The 24,938-nt window shown below is 42.6% G+C and overlaps 1 protein-coding gene across 1 annotated transcript; it reads left to right on the plus strand.

The window, feature by feature from the left end:
- The first annotated feature begins 406 nt into the window (after window positions 1-406).
- OPN3 (opsin 3) lies at window positions 407-24,734 on the plus strand. The gene is made up of 3 exons (XM_077281027.1): window positions 407-722; window positions 14,738-15,057; window positions 24,468-24,734. Exons 1-3 carry the CDS (start codon window positions 407-409, stop codon window positions 24,732-24,734), a joined length of 903 nt encoding a protein of 300 aa, XP_077137142.1.
- The last annotated feature ends 204 nt before the right edge of the window (window positions 24,735-24,938 follow it).

Raw genomic sequence — 24,938 nt, forward strand, 5'->3', positions numbered from 1 at the left:
CGCTGTCACACACAACGATCCAGCGATGTCAGCGGGTGATCAAGCGACGAAAGAAAGTTCCAAACGATCTGCTACGACGTACGATTCTCAGCAGGATCCCTGATCGCTGCTGCGTGTCAGACACTGCGCTATCGTAACGATATCGCTAGAACGTCACGAATCGTAACGTCGTAGCGATGGAAATTTCAATGTGTGACGGTACCCTAAGCAGGAAGCATCTATACTTTGGTGGGGATTACTTATCCAGCTCTAATCCTAATTTTTGTAATTATTCTTGTGCTCTAATCTTAGCTAATCCACTTCTGATAAAGGCTTAAGACTAGATTAGATGGAAAGTAAAGTGTGTCCTTTTTCCTAAGGAAATATTCATTAGAGGTATAAGATGTGCGGTATGGCCAACTACAACATGTCGAATGTCACCAAGGATGGGCTCTTGGTGCACCGTGAGGAGGTCTTTACCGGAGATGCTTATGACTTGCTGGCTCTGATTCTAGCTACTCTAGGTGTCTGGGGACTGAGTAGTAACCTGCTGATATTAATTCTTTACTTTAAGTTTAGGCCTTTTAGAACACCTACCAATCTTCTCCTGGTTCATATCAGTTTCAGTGACCTATTGTTATCGATTTTTGGGATTAGTTTTCACTTTGCCTCCTGTGTAGGCAGAAAGTGGATTTGGAACGAGGCAGGATGTGTTTTTGTTGGATTCTGCAAAAACCTCCTTGGTAAGTAAATTGAAACATATTTCCTATTACCTTTCTGGATGGCAGAAAAGGACAGTGAGTCAGAAAATGTATGTACATTGTACAGTCTTTTATGCTATCAGTGCAGCTTGCTTATCTGCAGTTATGGAAAGTCATATAACATATACTATTAACAGATTCAAAATGCAGAAATATGTGATGTCCGTAGTGAAAAAGAGCATAAGGAAAAGTTCATTACTAAACAATAGTTTACAGTTTACAGACATTAACCCTTTCATGACCAGAGGTATTTATGGTTTTGCATTTTCATTTTTTGCTCCCCTTCTTCCCAGAGCCATAACTTTTTTATTTTTCCGTCAATATGGCCATGGGAGGGCTTGTATTTTATAGGACAAGTTGTACTTTTGAACGACACCATTAGTTTTAACATGTCGTGTCCTGGAAAACGGGAAAAAAAATTCAAAGTGTGGTGAAATTGCAAAAATAGTGCAATCCCACAGTTGTTTTTTGTTTTGCTTTTTTACTATGTTCACTAACTGACCTGCCATTATGATTCTCCACTACTACTTTGTTTAAAAATATATATATATTTTCAGATACCCTTAGTTTCTCTATTTTTCGTGATCTCGGGTTGGGTGAGGGCTTTTTTTTTGCGCCGAGCTAACGTTTGTAATGATACCATTTTGGTGTAGATATGATCTTTTGATCACCCGTTATTGCATTTTAATGCAATGTCGCGGGTACCAAAAAATCGTAATTCTGGTGTTTTGACTTTTTTTCTCACTACGCCTTTTAGCAATCAGGTTAATCCTTTTTTTTATTGATGGATCGGGTGATTTTGAACACGGCAATACCAAATATGTGTATGTTTAATTATTTTTATTATTATTGTTTTATTTTGAATGGGGTGAAAGGGGGGTGATTTGAACTTTTGTATTTTTGTTTATTTTTAAAAAAAAACACCTTTTTTTTTCACTTTTGGCATGCTTCAATAGTCTCCATGGGAGACTAGAAGCTGCCATAACCCGATACCTCTACTACATGCAGGCAATGATCAGATCGCCTACATTTAGCAGAATACCTCACTTGGTATGAGCGCCGACCACCGAGCGGGTGGCGGAGCGTGAGAAGCTACCACAAGAGAAGTGGGCAGAGTTGCTGACTCCCTGTTTGACTGGTGAGCTCCAGAAGGCCTATTATGATTTGGCTATACAGGACGAGCAAGAGTATGCCAAGTTAAAAATGGAAATTTTGGCACTCGTGGGAGTGACTTTGTCAGTAACAGCGCAAAGGGTTCACCACTAGGCATATTGTGGGAATAAACGGCCTCATTCCCAGTTGTTTGACCTTCTGCATCTGGTGCAAAAATGGCTGCAGCCAGAATCCTCCACTCCAGCCCAGATGGTCGAGCGGGTGGTCATGGACAGATTTGTGCACTCACTTCCTAGGCCAGTACAGACCTAGGTTGCCCAGGGAGATCCCTGAAATGCAGAAGAACTAGTGGGCTGGGCCTAGTGGAATGGTTTCAGGTGGTCAAGAGGTTCCTAAGGAAACCAGGGGGTGGTGCATCTCCATACTGGGGTACCCAGCGGGAACCTGAGCACCAAAAGAGGGGTAGTAGAGCCATTACCGACAGGAGTCCAAGATCCCAAGGGGTCAATGAGGGGTTGTCAAAGGCAAAGGGGAGAGACTTGCATTGCTGGAGATGTCGCGGTCCAGGACATATAGCCCCCCCCCCGTTGTCCATTGTCCTCCAAAGAGAAGGACTGCAGCCTATGGAGGCGCTGCTCTTAATATGCTTATCTCGCCTGCAGTGTGGACTACCAGCCCAGACAGGAGCCGTAGTCATGTCCTGTGACTATAAATGGAGTGCTAGTTTCAGGACTGTTAGATTCAGGGAGCTTGGTGACTCTGATAAGGGCCACGCTCCCCCACAAGTTGGTCCCAGGGAAAAACGTGGGTGTCCTCTATATCCACAGGGACACCAAGGACTATTCAGTTGCCAGAATGACTATAAAAACTAACTGTGGGGTTGAGTTGCATGAGGTCGGGGTGGTTAAGGACTTGCTACACCCGGTGTTAATAGGGCAGCACTTTACACAATTCTGGGACTTGTGGGGGAAGTCAGGGATACCAAATGTCTCAGACAGGAGCCTGTCCAACCCTGAGGATACTCCATTGCAGTTGGAAGTGGATGAACTCCCTTTGTGTGTCCTAGCTGGTGACCAAGAAGAGATGGTGACCAGCGAGGCTGAGATTCCAGAACTGGGGGTTTCTGGGGGAAATTTTGGGATGGCTCAAATGCGGGATCTTACCCTAAAAGGGGTATTGGAAAATGTGACCGTGATAAATGGGGTTGCCCAAGATTCGGGGGCTGACACCATGACACCACGTATCCACATTTTGCATTAAATGAAGAGATAGTGTATCAGGTCACTAAGCTGAGAGATGAAGTAGTAGAGCAGTTGTTAGTACCGGGCCCCTATAGGCGTAGAGTCTTAGACCTGGCCCATTTCCATATCTAGGGTGGACATCTGGGAGTAGACAAAACACAAGGAGGTTCTACTGGCCTGGGTGTCACTTGGAGATTAACTATTGCCAATCCTGCCCTGCTTGTCAGCTTACCGTATCGCAAGGGTGATGCCGATTGTGAAGGAGAGCACAAGAAAGCCAGACGAGGGTCTACAATTGAGCCACAAGGCTGAGACAGTTCAACCCTGGAGACCGGGTGTTGGTGTTCATTCCCATCGTGGAAAGTAAATTCCTGGCCAAGTGGCAAGGGTCATACGAGGTGGTTGAGAAGTTGAGTGACGTCAACTACAAGGTCCACCAACCAGGGAGAAGGAAGCCATACCAAGTGTACCACATCAACCTGCTGAAACCATGGCGAGACAGGAATCTGGTAGAAGCACCAGAGGAGAATGTTGAGTCTGGGCATTATCAAGGATTCAAAAAGTGGTTGGTCCAGCCCTACTGTCCTCATGCTGAAGCCCAATGGAGAGTGTCGCTTCTGTAATGATTGCAGCAAGCTGAATGAGGTGTCTAAGCTTAACGCCTATCCAATGCCCCGGGTGGATGGGCTCTTTGAGAGGCTAGGGTCAGCCAGATACATCACCATCCTGGACCTAACGATGGGGTACTGGCAGATCCTCCTGTCCCCAAGTGCCAAGGAGAAGACAGCCTTTTCTACATTTGATGGATGCTTCCATTATACCAGGATGCCGTTCGGCCTACAAGGAGCTCCAGCCACCTTCAAGAGGGCTATGGATCGGATTCTAGCCCCTCACAAGAAGTACGCGGCCGCTTATTTTGATGACATTGTGATTTTCAGCAAGGAGGGGGAAGCCACCTGCAGAAGGTTCAGGTGGTACTGGATGTACTGAGGAAGGCAGAGTTTACCATAAACCCAAAGAAATGCGCCATCGGGAAAGAGGAGGCAAAATACTTGGGCTACATTGTCAGAAGGGGTGAAATAAAACCGCAAATAGACAAAGTGGAGGCAATCCAAAAGTGGCCACAGCCGGTCTCCAAAAAGCAGGTTAGAGCATTCCTGGGTATTGTGGGATATTACCGCCGGTTTATCTCGAATTTTGCAACGGTAGCCGCCTCTCTGATGGACCTCCTTAAAGGGACAAAATCGACGATCAAATGGCCCTCTGAAGCTGAGATGGCATTCCAGGAGTTGAAGCTCGTCCTGTGCAGACAGCCAATCTTGGTCTCACCAGATTTCATTAAGGAGTTTGTGATCCAAACAGACGCCACTGAAGTCAGTTTAGGAGCTGTGCTGTTCCAGGAGATAGATGGCGACAAACATCCAGTCCTATACATGAGTAGGAAACTCTTCTCCTTTGAAAGGAACTATGTCATCATGAAGAAAGAGTGCTTGGCTATCAAAAGGGCGATTTACAGCCTGAGGAACTACCTGCTAGGCTGGAAGTTCAGGCTAGTATCAGATCATGCGCCCCTGAGATGGTTGAGGGAAAGGAAGGGGAAGAATTCTCCGGGTGCCTAGATGGTTTGTAGCACTGTAGGATTTTAATTTTCATGTCGAGCACAGGTCAGGGAAGCTGCATGGGAATGCAGATGCCCTGTGCAGACTCCCCTGCTTAGCCAGTGAAGGTGCCAAAACCCCTGACTTTGGGCAGAGGGGGGTAATATGTGACAAAGTCACTGGTAATGTAATGGGGTGAAATGTTTCACTATGCCTAATGGCATCAGTGTTATAAAATCCAGAGTTGTATTTCATCCAGCACAGTAAGTGTTGCAAGGGTTAAGTAATGTTAAGGGCTGGCTTTTAGGGGGGACATTCATAGAACGGGTGGGAGAGTGTCCCCCCATATCTCCCCTTACAGAGCTAGCACACATAGCTCACAGTCATGTGGTGGAGGAGTCACATAGTCCGGGCTTAAATGACTGAAAGAAAGAACTTTCAGTGTTCAGCATGTGGCCTGGAGAAGGAGAGCTACAGGAGAGTGATCCATTGACTAGAGAACCTGAGTCGTGTGTGTGTTCTGTCAACCGTGAGTGTGAGGGACCCCGCTCAAAGAAAGACTGTGTTTGTTCTGCCACCATTTTGTTTTGTTTCTTGTTTTGCCCAGTGGGCTGTATTTTCTTTACTACCCCCTGGGTTTATGCTGTCTGTAATAAATCAAAGGAAGTTCTTAAAGCCGCAGTGTATCCATGTCTTCCTCTGTGTGCAGCCGAGAAAGCCGCTCTACCACAGTATGTACAGGTGCTTCTCACAAAATTAGAATATCATCAAAAAGTTAATTTATTTCAGTTCTTCAATACAAAAAGTGAAGTTCATACATTATATAGAGTCATTACAAATAAAGTGATCTATTTCAAGTGTTTATTTCTATTAATGTTGATGATTATGGCTTACAGCCAATGAACACCCAAAAGTCATTATTTCAGTAAATTAGAATAATTAACAAAAAACACCTGCAAAGGCTTCCTAAGCATTTAAATAGGTCCCTTAGTCTGTTTCAGTAGGCTCCACAATCATGGGGAAGACTGCTCAATTGACAGATGTCCAGAAGGCAGTGGTTAACACACTCCACAAAAGGTCATTGCTAAAGAAGCTGGCTGTTCACAGAGTGCTGTACCCAATATAAATGCAAAGTTGAGTGGAAGAAAAAAGTGTGGTAGAAAAAGGTGCACAAGCAATCGGGATAAACGCAGCCTTCAAAGGATTGTAAAGAAAAAGCCATTCAAAAAATTTGGGGGAGATTCACAGAGGGGACTGCTGCTGGAGTCATTGCCTCAAGAGCCACCACACACTAGTATATAGGACATGGGCTACAAGTGTCGCATTCCTTGTGTCAAGCCACTCATGACCAATAGACAACGCCAGAAGCATCTTACTTGGGCCAAAGAGAAAAAGAACTGCACTTTTGCTCTGTGGTCCAAGGTGTTGTTTTCACATGAAAGTAAATTTTGCATTTCATCTGGAAATCAAGGTTCTAGAGTCTGGAGAAAGAGTGGAGAGGCACACAGTCCACACTGCTTGAGGTCTAGTGTGAAGTTTCCACAATCAATGATGGTTTGGGGAGCCATGTCATCTGCTAGTGTAGGTCTACTGTGTTTTATCAAGACCAAAGTCAGTGCAGCTGTCTACCAGGAAATTTTAGAGCACTTAATGCTTCCCTCTGCCGACAAGCTTTTTTGGAGATGGAAATTTTATTCTCCAGCAGGACTTGGCACCTGTCCACCTGCTAAAAGTATCAATACCTGGTTTAAAAACAACAGAATAACTGTGCTTGATTGACCAGCAATCTTGCCTGACCATAACTCCTTAGATAATCAATGGAGTATTGCCAAGAGGAAGCTGAGAGACACCAGACCCAACAAAGATGATGAGCTGAAGGCTGCTATCAAAGCAACCTGGGCTTCCAAAACACCTCAGCAGTGCCTCAGGCTGATCGCCTCCATGCCATGCAGCATTGATGCAGTAATTGATGCAAAAGGAGCCCCGACCAAGTATTGAGTGCATTTACTGAACATACATCTCAGTAAGGTCAACATTTCATGATTTTAAAATAATTTTTCAAGCTGGTGTTATAAAGTATTCTAATTTACTGAGATAATGACTTTTGGATTTTCATTGGCTGAAAGCCATAATCGTCAACAGAAACTAAATAAACACTTGAAATACATTACTCTGTTTGTAATGACTCTGTAATACATGAGATTTGCTTTTTGCGTTGAAGAACTGAAATAAATTAACTTTTTGATGATATTCCAATTTTGTGAGAAGCAGGGCAGGAGCAGTATTGTGCAGTGTCAGTGTGTGTGTGTGTGTGTGCGTGTGTGTGTGTGTGTGTGTGTATATATATATATATATATATATATATATATATATATATATATATATACAGTTAGGTCCATATATATTTGGACAGAGACAACATTTTTCTAATTTTGGTTACAGACATTACCACAATGAATTTTAAACAAAACAATTCAGATGCAGTTGAAGTTCAGACTTTCAGCTTTCATTTGAGGGTATCCACATTAAAATCGGATGAAGGGTTTAGGAGTTTCAACTCCTTAACATGTGCCACCCTGTTTTTAAAGGGACCAAAAGTAATTGGACAATTGACTCCAAGGCTATTTCATGGGCAGGTGTGGGCAATCCCTTCGTTATGTCATTCTCAATTAAGCAGATAAAGGGCCTGGAGTTGATTTGAGGTGTGGTGTTTGCATTTGGAAGGTTTTGCTGTGAAGTAAACATGCGGTCAAAGGAGCTCTCCTTGCAGGTGAATCAAGCCATCCTTAAGCTGCGAAAACAGAAAAAACCCATCCGAGAAATTGCTACAAGATTAGGAGTGGCAAAATCTACAGTTTGGTACATCCTGAGAAAGAAAGAAAGCACTGGTGAACTCATCAATGCAAAAAGACCTGGGCGCCCACGGAAGACAACAGTGGTGGATGATCGCAGAATAATCTCCATGGTGAGGAGAAATCCATTCACAACAGCCAACCAAGTGAACAACACCCTCCAGGAGGTAGGCGTATCAATATCCAAATCTACCATAAAGAGAAGACTGCATGAAAGTAAATACAGAGGGTTCACTGCACGGTGCAAGCCACTCATAAGCATCAAGAATAAAAAGGCTAGACTGAACTTTGCTAAAAAACATCTAAAAAAGCCAGCACAGTTCTGGAAGAACATTCTTTGGACAGATGAAACCAAGATCAACCTCTACCAGAATGATGGAAAGAGAAAAGCATGGCAAAGGCGTGGTACAGCTCATGACCCAAAGCATACCACATCATCTGTAAAACCCGGCGGAGGCAGTGTGATGGCTTGGGCATGCATGGCTGCCAGTGGCACTGGGTCACTAGTGTTTATTGATGATGTGACACAGGACAGAAGCAGCCGAATGAATTCTGAGGTATTCCGAGACATACTGTGTGCTCAGATCCAGCCAAATGCAGCCAAACTGATTGGTCGTCGTTTCATACTACAGATGGACAATGACCCAAAACATAAAGCCAAAGCAACCCAGGAGTTTATTAAATCAAAGAAGTGGAATATTCTTGAATGGCCAAGTCAGTCACCTGATCTCAACCCAATTGAGCATGCATTTCACTTGTTAAAGACTAAACTTCAGACAGAAAGGCCCACAAACAAACAGCAACTGAAAACCACCGCAGTGAAGGCCTGGCAGAGCATCAAAAAGGAGGAAACACAGCATCTGGTGATGTCCATGAGTTCAAGACTTCAGGCAGTCATTGCCAACAAAGGGTTTTCAACCAAGTACTAGAAATGAACATTTTATTTAAAATTATTGAATCTGTCCAATTACTTTTGGTCCCTTTAAAAACAGGGTGGCACATGTTAAGGAGTTGAAACTCCTAAACTCTTCATCCAATTTTAATGTGGATACCCTCAAATGAAAGCTGTAAGTCTGAACTTCAACTGCATCTGAATTGTTTTGTTTAAAATTCATTGTGGTAATGTTTATAACCAAAATTGGAAAAATGTTGTCTCTGTCCAAATATATATGGACCTAACTGTATGTATAAGGAGTGGTACTGTGCAGTATACATATACAGGACAGGTGAAGTGGTACAGTGCAGTGTATATACAGGACAGCAGAAGTGGTACTCTGCAGTGTATACACACAGGACAGGAGAAGTGGTACTGTGCAGTGAATATATGCAGAAGGAGTGGTACTGTGCAGTGTATATTTACAGAACAGGACGAGTGGTACTGTGCAGTGCAAATATACAGATACTTAGATTTACACCACACAGGCAATATACAGTATATACAGGGGCTGGCTGGCATTTTTCAGCCTGGGGGGCAATCACAAAGCAGTGGCCCTTCAGTTGCGGTGGCCCTACTTTTCCCTAATAATCTCTGGCCACTGCATAAAAGTAGCAGAGATAACAGGCTTTAAAAACAGACTGGTTCATAGATATGGGAACAGAACGGAGCTTGCTGCATAGATATGGTAGCAGAACCAAGCTTGCTCCAGAGATATGGGAGCAGAACCGAGCTTACTCCAGAGATATGGGAGCAGAACCGAGCTTACTACTGAGATGTGGGAGCAGAAACGAGCTTGCTCCAGAGATATGGGAGCAGAACCGAGCTTATTCCGGAGATATAGGAGCAGAACCGAGCTTACTACAGAGATATGGGTGCAAAACAGAGCTTACTACAGAAATATGGGAGCAGAATGGAGCTTACTACAGCAGTATGGGAGCAGAACCGAGCTTACTACAGAGATATGGGAGCAGAACGGAGCTTTCTACAGAGATATGGGAGCAGAGCAGAGCTTACTGCAGAGATATGGGAGCAAAACAGAGCTTACTACAGAGATATGGGAGCAGAGTGGAGCTTACTGCAGAGATATGGGAGCAGAACTGAGCTTACTACAGAGATAATGGAGCAGAACCGAGCTTACTGCAGAGATATGGGAGCAGAACGGAGCTTACTACAGAGATATGGGAGCAGAACCGAGCTTACTACAGAAATAAGGGAGCAGAACCGAGTTTAATAAGTCTACTACATGGAACCAAGCCTGCTACATCGAAACTGGAGCAGAACCGAGATTATGGCATACATACGGTACCATAATCTAGATTACTACATTGATACAGTTCTAGAACCAAGTTTACTGCTTAGATATGGTGCCATAACGGAGCTTACTTACAAACATACATACAATACGGCTACACAGTGCCTACTACTATCACCACTACACAGCGAATACATAATATTATAATATCACCATTACCTCTATATGAAACTACATTCTATACAAAGACCAATGATCCCACCATACACCCTTTACTATGACTGAATCACATTTAGCTGCTACTAAATAAAAAAAAAAAGTTACCTAAAAAGAGCAATATTACAACCTAACAGTAACCGTATATTGGTAGATACCAGTTCCGCAGAACAAGTGATTACAGTACAGTTATATACAGTATATAGTAACTTACACATGACGTTCTTTCTGATTCAGATCGTTCACTTTTCTATCTGGCCCAGACCGACATGACAACTTCTCCAGCCAGGACTCGTCTGCACAGATTACTATAAAGGCACATTTGACTTCTCACATTTCTAGCGCTGTCCCCATCTATTCCCTACCTACAAAAACTCCCCACTCTGTGTGCACCTGCAGTGTGGACCACTGACCCCAATATTTAATCAATTGTGTCATTGCTAGGATTACTCCCACCCCCCAAAATCCCACAGAAAGTAGTAATGCCCCTACTGTGCAACGACATGTATGGGCCTTTGAAGGATATAAATATATAAATACAATTGTAAATGCATTAATTAAAAAAAAAACCCACAATACTAAGTGCTATTTACATGAACTCTGTATTTACTGTCAGTGTATATGTAACACAGTGATCACTGGTGACATTATACACAGGAGCTCTGTATATAGTGTCAGTGTACAGGTAATGCAGGGATCACCAGTGACATTATACACAGGAGCTCTGTAAAAAGTGCCAGTGTACAGGTAATACAGTGATCACCACTGCCAGTGACATTATATACAGGAGCTCTGTATATAGTATACAGTGTATAGTGTCAGTGCACAGGTAATACACTGACTCACCAGTGATGTCTCTAGCTGAAGTCCTTCATCTTTGCTTTTCTCATTCATGCAGCACAGACCGCCATCGCTTCTTCCAGCCAGGACTCGCCTCTGCATAAAAAAACACAGTTATCTAGAGCACATTCCCCACTTTTTCCCTTTCTTCTACACTACACATCTGAATACAGAGGTCCACCCACAATCAATATATAATTGGTTATTATGCAACCTCATAGATTGCAAGCTTACGAGTCCCCCATCATGTGCAGTCCCCCTTACCTCCCACTTCATGTGCAGTCCTCCTTACTCCCACTTCATCATGTTCAGCCCAACTCCCCCACTTCATCATGTGCAGCCTAACTCCTCCTTCATCATGTGCAGTCCTCCTTAACCCCCAAATTCCATCATGTGCAGCCTCCTTTAACCCCCTAATTCCATCATGTGCAGCCTCCTTTAACCCCCTAATTCCATCATGTGCAGCCTCCTTTACCCCCCCAAATTCCATCATGTGAAGCCTCCTTTACCCCCCAAATTCCTTCATGTGCAGCCTCCTTTATCCCCCCAAATTCCATCATGTGCAGCCTCCTTTAACCCCCCAAATTCCATCATGTGCAGCCTCCTTTAACCCCCCCAAATTCCGTCATGTGCAGCCTCCTTTAACCCCCAAAATTCCATCATGTGCAGCCTCCTTTCACCCCTCCCCACTTCTTCATTTGCAGTTACCCACCATTTAATTTAAAAAAAAAAAAAAAAAAAAAAGAGTTTTTTATACTTACATCACCACTCGCTCCCTTGCAGCGCCTCTCTGCTAGCGTCCTGGCCGGGACATGTCGGCACATGCGCGATGACGTCATCGCGCACGCCCGACACCTGACCCGGAAGCATAGAGAGATATCATGGAGGGAGCAGGAGCTGTGCAGCCCTCAAGCTGACAGCCGCGCACAAAGCTCCCAGACCCGGCGCGGACGTGTGCGCAGACTGTGACTGCTGCCGGCCGCTTCACAGTGCAGCGGCCGCGTCACAGTGCAGCGCACACGGCCGCGCACAATTTGATGTGCAGCTTTACAGCCACCACCAGGCGGCCGGCCCTGATCAGCTGCAGGGGGAGCGGCCCGGGGGGCATTTGCATCTTTGCAACCCGGCCCAGTCCGCCCCTGAGTATATATCATAACTAACCAAATCTTTAAGGGTTTGTCCACTACTAGGACAACCCCTTAAATGTTCGACCCCAATAAAATAATAAAGCCCATACTCACCTCCCATACAGACGCCGTTCCCACAGTGGCAGTGATGACTCCCTAGGACTGTGATGTGGTGTTGTGACTTGTGATGCCTGGCACCAATCACTGCTGGTGTCATGGTCTCCATCTTCGGACAAACTGAATATGAAGAGTAAGTCCAGGATCAAGCATCTCATCCCGGACTTCATCTTCATGTTCAGTTTGTCCGAAGGCTGAGACAGTGACACCATCGCTAATTGGTACCAGGCATCACGTGTCACAACACCACCTCACAGCTCTAGGGTTTCATCTCAGCCACTGTGGGAATGGTGCCGGCACAGGAGGCGAGTATAGGCTTTATTATTTTATAGAGGCTGAACATTTAGTTTAAGACGAGGTTGTCCTAGTGGGAGACAATACATTCAAGCAGTGGACACTTTATTAGCCCATGTGGCAACATTTCAGTTCCATATCAGAGACATGTTCTGTTATTGATCCGAAACGTTGCCACTTGGGCTGATAAAGAGTCCTCCACTTTTTTCACAAATAATCAGAGTGCTGTGTGTGTATTATGTATATACAGCAGTTGCAGCATCACCTATATAATGTACTGTAAGTAATACATTGATAGTAGTTTGTTGCCTGGTAGCACCAATGGGGCATGTGTCATCAGGTCTTGGGGATGGCATCCACGCCATAGTCTCATCAGTGATGCCACTGCTCTCCATGCCGGCCGGCTCACTCTAAAACAGGAGCTCTTACGGTGCGTAGCGCTGACGTGAGAAAGATCACCGGAGTTCATAGCTGATGAACCCTGGTTACCTCATTTATGGCATGGCTTTCATTGTGGGAAAATTCTCACGCATCGTTTCCTCACCTATGAACTCTGGTGACATTTCTTACGTCAGAGCTACACACTGCAGGAATGTTCTCATGCTCCTGTGTCAGTGTGTTGTGGCTGGCTTGCTGAGAGCATGCATCATGCCAGCCCTTCATATACCACCCAGATGTAGCAGAGCTGGACTTGAGGGAAAGATATGGATTATCTTCTCGTCTAACTTTGCTTTTTTTTTTTTAATATATGGATAGTTATTTCAAATGAAAGGACTTCTGCTGTGTTTCTATTACAATAAGACTATGGGGTTAGTAATAAAGGGCATCTTATAGATGGCTCTCCATTACTAACCTCTGGGCTTGATGTCAGCTGACAATACAAAGGTGACATCAACCCCACAACTATTACCCCACTTGCCACCACACCAGGGCAAGTGGGAAGAGCGAGGCTAAGCACCAGAATTGGCGCATCTTATAGATGAGCCATTTCTGGGCTGGCTGACAGCTGATGTTTTTAGTCTGGGACGACGCCAATAACTGATGCAATGCTATGTATTTGATCGAAGATTCAAATCCTCTAAGAGGACTATTAAATACAGTAAAAAGTGAAAAAAAATTGAAAAAGATAAAAAAACACAAGTTGAAATTAAAACAAAAAATACATATATTTGGTATCACTGCATTTGTAAAAGTTTGATCTATCAAAATATGAAAAAATTAATCCAATCTATAAATGGTGCAACGATAAAAAAATGCCAAAATTAAGTTTTTTGGGCAGCCGTAAAATGCAATAAGAGGCAATCAAAACATTGTATCTACCCCAAAATGGTACCAGAAAAAATGACAGCTTAGGGCAGAAAAAATTAGTCCTTACCTAGCCTCATAACCTGAAAATGAAAATGCTACGGGTCTTGGAATATATATGATGACAAAAGCAAAAAAAAAAATTTTATTATTTTTTTTTTTTTTACAAATTTCCAATTTCTTTCAACACTTCACAAAAAAAACTATACCTGTTTGGTATCTGCGTACTGACCTGGAGAATCATATTTCCAGATAATTTTTTCCATATGGTGAACATGGTTAATAAAAACCACAAAAAACAATTGTGAAATTGCATTTTTTTGGCAATTTCAACGCGCTTGGATTTTTTTCCCCATTTTCCAGGACACTATGTGGTAGAATGAATGGTGTCATTCAAAAGTACAATTCGTCCCGCAAGAAAACAAGCCCTCATACAGCTATATTGAAGGTAAAATAAAAAATTTGGGCTCCGGGGAAAAGGTGAAGGAAGAGTGGAAAATCACTATGTCATGAAGTTGTATAGTATGTGTTCCCTATATTATGGTATATACCGTATACATCAACCATAGAGTCCCCAAAGGATGATAAACATGACAAAAAAGTCTAATTTTGCTGCATTTTCCATTTGTAATTCATACATCCTATTGCGCTACTAATAACGATTATCCCTGTTATTTGGAACCAGACTGCATTGATTCATAATTTAGAATGCACAATGTGTCATTGTTATAAAAACCAGGTATTTTCACGTAAGGATGTATTTTCCGTGCAAAGTAAGACAATCTACTGCGGTGAAATAGTGATGGCAGTCACAGTTTATTTCTTCTTGCTTCATATAACAGCACATTGAGTCTTCCCTCTGCTAAAGATGAACATTAGCTAACAGGAGGGCTGTCAGATCTGCAAATGAGCAGATCGGTAAAAAAGACATGTAGTTTCCCATTTCTGTGTAGAAGAGCAAGGATGTTGCCTAACATTTACTGGTCCTTGCTCTGTGATCTATCGGTGGATCGTGACCTCCTGTTTTGCCACTTCTGTCCTAATATTTGTGTATCCACATAATTTATAATATTAATTACCGTACTATATATTACTTGCTTTACAGGTAATGTGTCAATTGGTACTGTTACTGTGATTGCCTATGGGAGATATATTCAAGTGACATGTGACAAAGTCATCGACTTCCCATGGTCCTGTAAGGCAATATCTTACATCTGGATATATTCCGTAGCCTGGAGTTCAGCTCCACTCCTTGGCTGGAACAGATATTCGCTGGAACTCCATGGTCTAGATTGCTCTTTAGATCAAATATCAGAAGATTCCCGCTGGGTGTTTTTTGGTTTACTCATTTTCTTAGCTTTTCTAGTAGCCCCAGTAAGCATTATGGCATTTTGCTATGGGCATATATTGCACTCTATCAGAATGGTGAGTATAATTCGTGGGAACCTGTCTTCAGATATAAATCGAAGGACGCAAGAGGTAGCACTCTCACTGGCAAAGTTAGATACTATTTTGAAAAATCATTGTTTTTAAACTATATATCTATATATAATTGTCTAAGGGGTACTTCCGTCTTTCTGTCTGTCTTTTTGTCGGCAACTTCCGTCACGGAAATCGGGCCACCATCTAGTGTCCAGATGTCGCAATTAACCCTTTAAGGTCAAACTGCCACAACTGCCACCACTAAAGGCAGTAACACCTCAGTCCTGGTTATTATCCTGCACATATTAGTTTGCCTGTATTAAAACAAAGTAATTTTTCAAAGTTTGTTTATATATATATTCTTTAATTTGTTTTTGATTAATCAGTAATCCATTCACATGCGGAAAAATTAATTAGGTAGTATATGTATATATATCTAATAAATATCTATATTTTTAATTCTTAATCACTTAAGGAGAGCTTTTATTTTCAATGAGTAAAGAAAATTTTTTTTTGAATTTTTTCGTCCTCCACATATCCATGCTTCACCAGGGTTAGTGACTTCAAGCAATAGTATAGCAGTGGATCTAAAAAAAAAAAGAAAAAAGTAAACAAAATATAATATTTAAAATTAGAAATACATTCTAATACAAAAAGTAGCTCTAATCCACTATTGTTATCAACGGATCTTCAATACTTCCTGTTTGACTAGGTACGCATATATTATTCTAGATAACAGTATGTATTTTAAAATCTACATTTAATCCCCTAGGTTTAAAGGGAAGGTGCCACCAGTTTTCTTGTAGTTTGTTTTTTTGTGAAATTAAGCTTAAAATAGTAAATAAAATGTACTAATGCAATGTTTGCACTGTTTGCAAACATTTCTATATGAAAAATATTATATATTTTCTTACAAATATATATATTGACCACTAGGGGGAGCATTTTCCGTTTTAGACCTCAAGCAGCTATAGTGAGACTTACCAGCTTTACTGTTAGCTGGAAAATTGGGGCAGTAACTGCTGACATCAGCATTTCCCTCCCCTTTTGGGTGGTCTAATATCCCTGGGGCAGAATGAAGAGCAGCATCACAGGGCAGAGCCATTTTGTGTGTGACTGACCTGTGATCTGCTATCACCAACAGTTACTGCATCAGAAGCACAGTTAGTTTATGTGGTGTGTATGGAGCAGCATTGTCTGTGCAGAGCTGTCTGTGACTCATCCCTCAGTAAGATAAGCAGGAGCTCCAGGTCTGCAGTGAATGGCCAGGCATTGTGGGGGGAGGGGAGAGATACATTGTATGGCAGAGAGAGGTGTCAGGTGTCACCTCTCTCTGCTGGCTGGGAATGCAGCTTAATGGAGTGAATGGAGCTCCTGTGATAGAGAGTAAGTGGAGCTGGGCAGAGAGCACTGGGCTATAGTAAAATGGCTGCTAGTCACACCTACAGCAGTGAGTTGTGCAGCCCACAGAGGCGTGCCCAGCTCACTGCTAACACCTCTCCAATGTTAAAGATAGGGTCAGCGCCGGTCTATTATCTCCTATGTCCATGGGGTGCTGTAAAATGACACTGTTAGTGCCCTGCTGCAAAACCAAGATGTCAGCCCCCAGTTCCTTCTTTAAACACATATAACACACGAAATCTGTTTCACATGCATTTAAAACTTGGTTATAGCAGCATGTTATGCTACATTACAGTGATTTATTAATGATCTACAAACGCGGTACCTTACCTTTAAGGGTATTAAGCTCGTAGATTCACATAAGTTCTTTCTTCTTTAAGATCTGTTCCCTATTTCCTCCTCTCCTCTGAATAGGAACTACATCAATTATTTTACATTTGAGGTCTTTTTCAGAGTGGTTGCATTCTGTAAAATGTTTGGGGACTGGTAGGTCCATTCTTTTTTTCCTTATGGTATATCGGTGGTGATTTATCCTAACTTTAAATTCACATGTTGTTTCACCGATATACCATAAGTTACATGGACACATAAGTAGATAAATGACGTGATCCGAATTACATGTTAGATATTGTTTAATCTCATATGTTTTTTTCGTTTCGGGGTGCTGAAATGTGGGTGCCTTGATCATATGTGCACAGTTAACACAACTCAAGCACGGAAAACATCCTTTTTTAGTCTTACCCGTCAATGTTACTTGGGTGCTTTTTTCATTGGTCCTATGTCAGATTTAATCAGGTAATCTCTAATATTTTTATTCTTCCTGTATGAGTATAATGGTGGCATCTTAAATTCCTTTATCCCTGGGAGACATCTTCCCAGCATACCCCAATGTTTCTTTATGATATTGCCTACCTCCCTGCTTTCTTCAACATATGTTGTTACCAATGGTATCCGGCATAGCTGTTTCATCTTATTATATCTTGTTTTTTTACTAATCAATTCACTCCTTTCCTGACTTAAGACCCTTTCTTTAGTATTTACCAGTAGGTATTTTGGAATTTCTTTATTAGGGAATCCATCACTATATCAACCTCTTCTCCATCTTGGACTATTCGTCGAACTCTAAGCAACTGGCTCAGTGGTATGGATCTCACCATACTACGTGGATGTTGGCTATCATATACCAGTAGGTTGTTTTTATCCGTTTTTTTCACAAAGTGGGTTGTATCCAACCTACCCTTTTTTTGTCTAACCAACTCATCCAAAAATTGTATTTCCATTCTAGATGACACTAGCGTGAACTTTATTGTCATATCAATAGTATTGAGAAAGCAAAGGAAGTTATCTAATTCACTTTGAGACCCTGTCCAGAGGAGGAAAATATCATCCACATACCTCCACCACACCAGCACATGCTGGAAGTGGCGCGAGATACGTAGATGCAATCCTCCTCCAGGACCTCCATCACTACATTTGCATACGAGGGGGCCATATTGGCCCCCATTGCTGTTCCCTGTTTTTTTGTGTAAAAAACATCACCAAATAAAAATAATTCCGTTTAAGTATGTGGATGATATTTTCCTCCTCTGGGCAGGGTCTCAAAGTGAATTAGATAACTTCCCTTTTTTTTCTTAATACTATTGATATGACAATAAAGTTCACGCTAGTGTCATCTAGAACGGAAATACAATTTTTGGATGTGTTGGTTAGACAAAAAGAGGGCAGGTTGGATACAACCCACTTTGTGAAAAAAACGGATAAAAACAACCTACTGGTATATGATAGCCAACATCCACGTAGTATGGTGAGATCCATACCACTGAGCCAGTTGCTTAGAGTTCGGCGAATAGTCCAAGAAACAAAAACAGCTGTGCTAGATGGCCTAGTGTCACCTAAAAAACATTGCGTGAATATCGCCGATGGAGAGAACGGAGCATAAGTGAAATGCCCCAACAAATATGGCGATTCAAAGAGGATGCGCGCAAGCGCTGTCATAGAATGCCACGCAGTAAAGTTGATTGGCTGGTAAACTACTTCATGGCGGTGACACTCTTGGACATGCGCAGTAGGTTAGGCAAACCGCTGAATAATTAAGATGGCGTCCTCCATGTTTAACATGCGTCCTCCAGGGTGAGTAGAAAAATAAATTATTAATATAGTAATCTATTATGCAGTGCAAGATGCAATCTGAGGAAACATTAAGAATCATAACAAGTTTTATGTAAGCAGATGAGTAATAAGCACGTTTGCACTGATGCACTTTATGTCAATATGAATTGATGGCAATATGTAATTTTTAAAGAAAATAATATGTAATGCACCTTATAATGTATACATAACCACAATTAAGGATTGTTAAGACGTATAAATACACAGTATATGGATACACCCACTGCTTGAGAAAGGCTCATTTTGAGCTGAAACGTTGCCTAGACATGTGGGTAGATTAAACCCTGCACGTTTTATATTGGAACAATGGAGTGCTGCCTCTTTTTTTTGAATTTTATGAAGTCTGGATCATCAGTGGACAGATTGTCTGGGGGCCTTGCACCCGAAGATAAGTATACTGTGCTGTTCCTTCTTTTTTCTATATATAGATAGATAAATATGAGAGAGATAGATAGATAGATAGATAGATAGATAGATAGATAGATAGATAGATAGATAGATAGATAGATAGATAGATAGATAGATAGATAGATATGAGAGAGATAGGTCGGTCGATAGATAGATAGATAGAGTCACCAGCATATAACTACTGGTATCATAGAGCAAAAATAGAAGGTGGAACCACAACACACATCACTGCTCTGAATATTTAAAGAGGACATTTCAGCAAAGTTATCATGTTGAGCTGGACAAATAATAATGGCTGCAGAGAGGAATAAAACATTTTTGTGTTTATTTTAATTTCCCCTCTCTGTTGCAGTAGTATGAACAATCAAAGTATTTGGCACCAAATGAGTTAACACTTACTTGGATGCAACAAAAGTTAACTCATTAGGTGCAAAATACCTAACTACGGGGAGGCAAAACTAAAAATTAAAATAAAAAAAATTAAAAATTTTTAATCTACTCTGCAGCCACTATTACATCCTATGTCCAGTCCAGCCCAACATGAACCATTTGATGAAAGGTCTTCTCCCCTTCATGACCTTGCCGTTTTTTGCAATTCTGACCAGTGTCCCTTTATGAGGTAATAACTCAGGAACGCTTCAACGGATCCTAGCGATTCTGAGATTGTTTTTTCGTGACATATTGGGCTTCATGTTAGTGGTAAATTTAGGTCGATAATTTATGAGTTTTTTTGTGAAAAAAAACGGAAATTTGGCAAAAATTTTGAAAATTTCGCAATTTTCACATTTTGAATTTTTATTCTGTTAAACCAGAGAGTTATGTGACACAAAATAGTTAATAAATAACATTTCCCACATGTCTACTTTACATCAGCACAATTTTGGAAACAAATTTTTTTTTTGCTAGGAAGTTATAAGGGTTAAAATTTGACCAGTGATTTCTCATTTTTACAACAAAATTTACAAAACCATTTTTTTTAGGGACCACCTCACATTTTAAGTCAGTTTGAGGGTTCTATATGGATGAAAATACCCAAAAGTGACACCATTCTAAAAACTGCACCCCTCAAGGTGCTCAAAACCACATTCAAGAAGTTTATTAACCCTTCAGGTTTTTCACAGCAGCAGAAGCAACATGGAAGGAAAAAATGAACATTTAACTTTTTAGTCACAAAAATGATCTTTTAGCAACAATTTTTTATTTTCCCAAGGGTAAAAGGAGAAACTGGACCATGGACGTTGTTGTCCAATTTGTCCTGAGTACGCTGATACCTGATATGTGGGGGTAAACCACTGTTTGGGCGCACGGCAGGGCTCGGAAGGGAAGGAGCGCCATTTGACTTTTTGAATGAAAAATTGGCTCCAATCTTTAGCGGACACCATGTCGCGTTTGGAGAGCCCCCGTGTGCCTAAACATTGGAGCTCCCCCACAAGTGACCACATTTTGGAAACTAGACCCCCCAAGGAACTTATCTAGAAGCATAGTGAGCACTTTAAACCCCCAGGTGCTTCACAAATTGATCCGTAAAAATGAAAAAGTACTTTTTTTTCACAAAAAAATTATTTTAGCCTCAATTTTTTCATTTTCACATGGGCAACAGGATAAAATGGATCCTAAAATTTGTTGGGCAATTTCTCCTGAGTATGCCGATACCTCATATGTGGGGGTAAACCACTGTTTGGGTGCACGGCAAGGCTCGGAAAGGGGAGGTGTGCCATTTGACTTTTTGAACGGAAAATTAGCTCCAATCGTTAGCGGACACCATGTCGCGTTTGGAGAGCCCCTGTGTGCCTAAACATTGGAGCTCCCCTACAAGTGACCCCATTTTGGAAACTAGACCCCCCAAGGAACTTATCTAGATGCATAGTGAGCACTTATAACCCCCAGGTGCTTCACAGAAGTTTATAACGCAGAGCCGTGAAAATAAAAAAATAATTTTTCTTTCCTCAAAAATGATTTTTAGCCCATAATTTTTTATTTTCCCAAGGGTAATAGGAGAAATTGGACCCCAAATGTTGTTGTCCAGTTTGTCCTGAGTACGATGATACCCCATATGTGGGGGTAAACCACTGTTTGGGCGCACGGCAGGGCTCGGAAGGGAAGGCACGCCATTTGGCTTTTTGAATGGAAAATTAGCTCCAATCATTAGCGGACACCATGTCGCGTTTGGAGAGCCCCTGTGTGCCTAAACATTGGAGCTCCCGCACAAGTGACCCCATTTTGGAAACTAGACCTCCCAAGGAACTAATCTAGATGTGTGGTGAGCACTTTGAACCCCCAAGTGCTTCACAGAAGTTTATAACGCAGAGCCATGAAAATAAAAAATAATTTTTCTTTTCTCAAAAATGATTTTTTAGCCCACAATTTTTTATTTTCCCAAGGGTAACAGGAGAAATTGGACCCCAAAAGTTGTTGTCCAGTTTCTCCTGAGTACGCTGATACCCCATATGTGGGGGTAAACCACTGTTTGGGCACATGCCGGGGCTCGGAAGGGAAGTAGTGACGTTTTGGAATGCAGACTTTGATGGAATGGTCTGCGGGCATCATGTTACGTTTGCAGAGCCCCTGATATGCCTAAACAGTAGAAACCCCCCACAAGTGACCCCATTTTGGAAACTAGACCCCCCAAGGAACTTATCTAGATGTGTGGTGAGCACGTTCAACCCCCAAGTGCTTCACAGAAGTTTACAACGCAGAGCCGTGAAAATAAAAAATCATTTTTGTTGCCTCAAAAAAGATGTTTTAGCAAGCAATTTTTTATTTTCACAAGGGTAACAGGACAATTTGGACCCCAATATTTGTTGCCCAGTTTGTTGTGAGTACGCTGATACCCCATATGTGGGGGTAAACCACTGTTTGGGCACACGTCAGGGCTCGGAAGGGAAGTAGTGACATTTGAAATGCAGACTTTGATGGAATGGTCTGCGGGCGTCACATTGCATTTGCAGAGCCCTTGATGTGCCTAAACAGTAGAAACACCCCACAAGTGACCCCATTTTGGAAACTAGACCCCCGAAGGAACTTATCTAGATGTGTGGTGAGCACTTTCAACCCCCAAGTGCTTCACAGAAGTTTATAACGCAGAGCCGTGAAAATAAAAAATAATTGTTCTTTCCTCAAAAATTATGTTTTAGCAAGTAATTTTTTATTTTTGCAAGGGTAACAGGAGAAATTGGACCCCAACAGTTGTTGCCCAGTTTGTCCTGAGTACGCTGGTACCCCAAATGTGGGGGTAAACCACTGTTTGGGCACACGTCGGGGCTTGGAAGGGAGGGAGCACCATTTGACTTTTTGAATGCAAGATTGGCTGGAATCAATGGTGGCGCCATGTTGCGTTTGGAGACCCCTGATGTGCCTAAACAGTGGAAACCCCTCATTTCTAACTTCAACACTAACCCCAACACACCCCTAATCCTAATCCCAACTGTAGCCATAACCCTAATCCCAACCCTAACCCCAACACACCCCTAACCACAACCCTAACCCCAACACAGCCGTAACCCTAATTCCAACCCTAACCCTAATCCTAACCCTAATCCCAACCCTAACCCTAATCCCAACCCTAACCACAACTGTAACCCCAACACACCCCTAACCCTATCCGTAACCCTAACCACAAGCCTAATCTTAACCCTATTTCCAACCCTAGCCCTAATTCCAACCCTAACCCTAAGGGTATGTGCCCACGTAGCGGATTCGTGTGAGATTTTTCCGCACGACTTTTGAAAAATCTGCAAGTAAAAGGCACTGCGTTTTACCTGCGGATTTACAGCAGATTTCCAGTGTTTTTTTGTGCGGATTTCACCTGCGGATTCCTATTGAGGAACAGGTGTAAAACGCTGCGGAATCCGCACAAAGAATTGACATGCTGCGGAAAATACAACGCAGCGTTTCTGCACGGAATTTTCCGCACCATGGGCACAGCGGATTTGGTTTTCCAAAGGTGTACACGGTACTGTAAACCTGATGGAAAACTGCTACGAATTCGCAGCGGCCAATCCGCTGCGGATCCGCGGCCAATCCGCTGCAGATCCGCATCCAATCCGCTGCGGATCCGCAGCCAAATCCGCACATGCCATAACCCTAACCCTACCCCTAACCCTAACCCTACCCCTAACCCTAACCCTACCCGTAACCCTAACCCTAGTTCTAACCCTAACCCTAGTTCTAACCCTAACCCTAGTGGAAAAAAAAATATATATATATTTTCTTTATTTTATTATTATCCCTATCTATGGGGGTGATAAAGGGGGGGGTTTATTTATTATTTTTTTTATTTTGATCGCTGTGGTAGAACCTACCACAGCGATCAAAATGTACTTGAATGGAATCTGCCGGCGGGCGTACTGAGCATGCGCCCGCCATTTTGGAAGATGGCGGCGCCCAGCGAGGAGACGGCCGGACACCGGGAGGATCGGTAAGTATGAAGGGGTGGTGGGGGGGTGGATTGGAGCACAGGGGGGGTGATCGGACCACAGGGGGGAGCGGACAGCAGGACGGGGGAGCGGGCAGGAGCACGGGGCAGCGCAGCACAGGACGGAGGGGACCGGACCCCATAACGGAGGACTGGGGGGGCGATCGGTGGGGTGGGGGGGGCTCACATCAGTATTTCCAGCCATGGCCGATGATATTGCAGCATCGGCCATGGCTGGATTGTAATATTTCACCTGTTTTTTAGGTGAAATATTACAAATCGCTCTGATTGGCAGTTTCACTTTCAACAGCCAATCAGAGCGATCGTAGCCACGGGGGGGTGTAGCCACCCCCCCTGGGCTGAAGCACCACTCCCCCTGTCTCTGCAGATCGGGTGAGATTGGAGTTAACCCTTTCACCCGATCTGCAGGAGCGCGATCATTCCATGACGCATACGCTGCGTCAAAGGTCGTGAAGGGGTTAAAGGGTATATCTGGGACTTTATAAAAAAACAAAAATGTGCCTAATCAGTAACAGCCTGTTATTGCAGCTTACCTGACTGTTGTTCCCAGCGCCGTTCATCCCTGGCACAGAGCGGTCACAGACTGCTCATGCCGGGGATTCAGCTGCCTCTGCTGATGTTAAATCTACAGAGCGGAGGCTTCTTTTCCGTTACACTCTGTCAACAGGGCGGGACTTCCGACGTCATTCTGATTGATAGCCGGATCCTCGTTTCCTTACTGGGGGAGCTGGCTGTTAATCAGAATAATGTCAGAAGTACTGCCCCGTCATGTCAGCAGAGGCAGCTGAATCCCTGGCCGGAGCAGTGTGTAACTGCTCTACGCCGGGAAAACACAGCGTCATGCACAACAGGCAGATAAGTTGCAATTATCTGCCTGTCAGTGCTTTTGTACATTTTTTGCTTTTCCATAAAGTTCCAGATATACCTTTTAACTACAATGATGAACATGGAGACAGAGAATTTTGAAACACAGTCATTCTAATACTATTCTTTTTTTCAGCTGAGAAGGCTACAAGGACATCAAAGTGGCTGTGATCTTAAATTGCAGAAGTATGAAATTAAAGTGGCTGCAATGTGCACCTTGATGATAATGGCATTTATTATCCTTTGGATCCCTTCCTACATAGTGTCTCTGATGGTGATGTTTGGTTACAAGGACCTAATGACTCCTGCAGGAGCCATTGTATCTTCTGTCTTATCAAAACTAAATCCAGCAGTAAACCCACTCATCTATATATTAACGAGCAAGAAGGTACCAGTTTTATAATATAGTATATGTCATGTTGTGTCATTTATAAAAGGGTTAATTCTTTAGTACATACTTTTAGGATATGTACAAGTAGGATGTAGAAAAAGCTCTCTGTCACAGCCAGGCCAGAAGTGGAGGAACATGGGTGCCAAGCTAGGTAGACCTCTTATTGATAGATTATATTAGTACATTGTATTTATTAAATTGTTAAAAACACGTTTA

Source organism: Ranitomeya variabilis, chromosome 1 (assembly GCF_051348905.1).
Source record: "Ranitomeya variabilis isolate aRanVar5 chromosome 1, aRanVar5.hap1, whole genome shotgun sequence".
NCBI lineage: Eukaryota > Metazoa > Chordata > Amphibia > Anura > Dendrobatidae > Ranitomeya > Ranitomeya variabilis.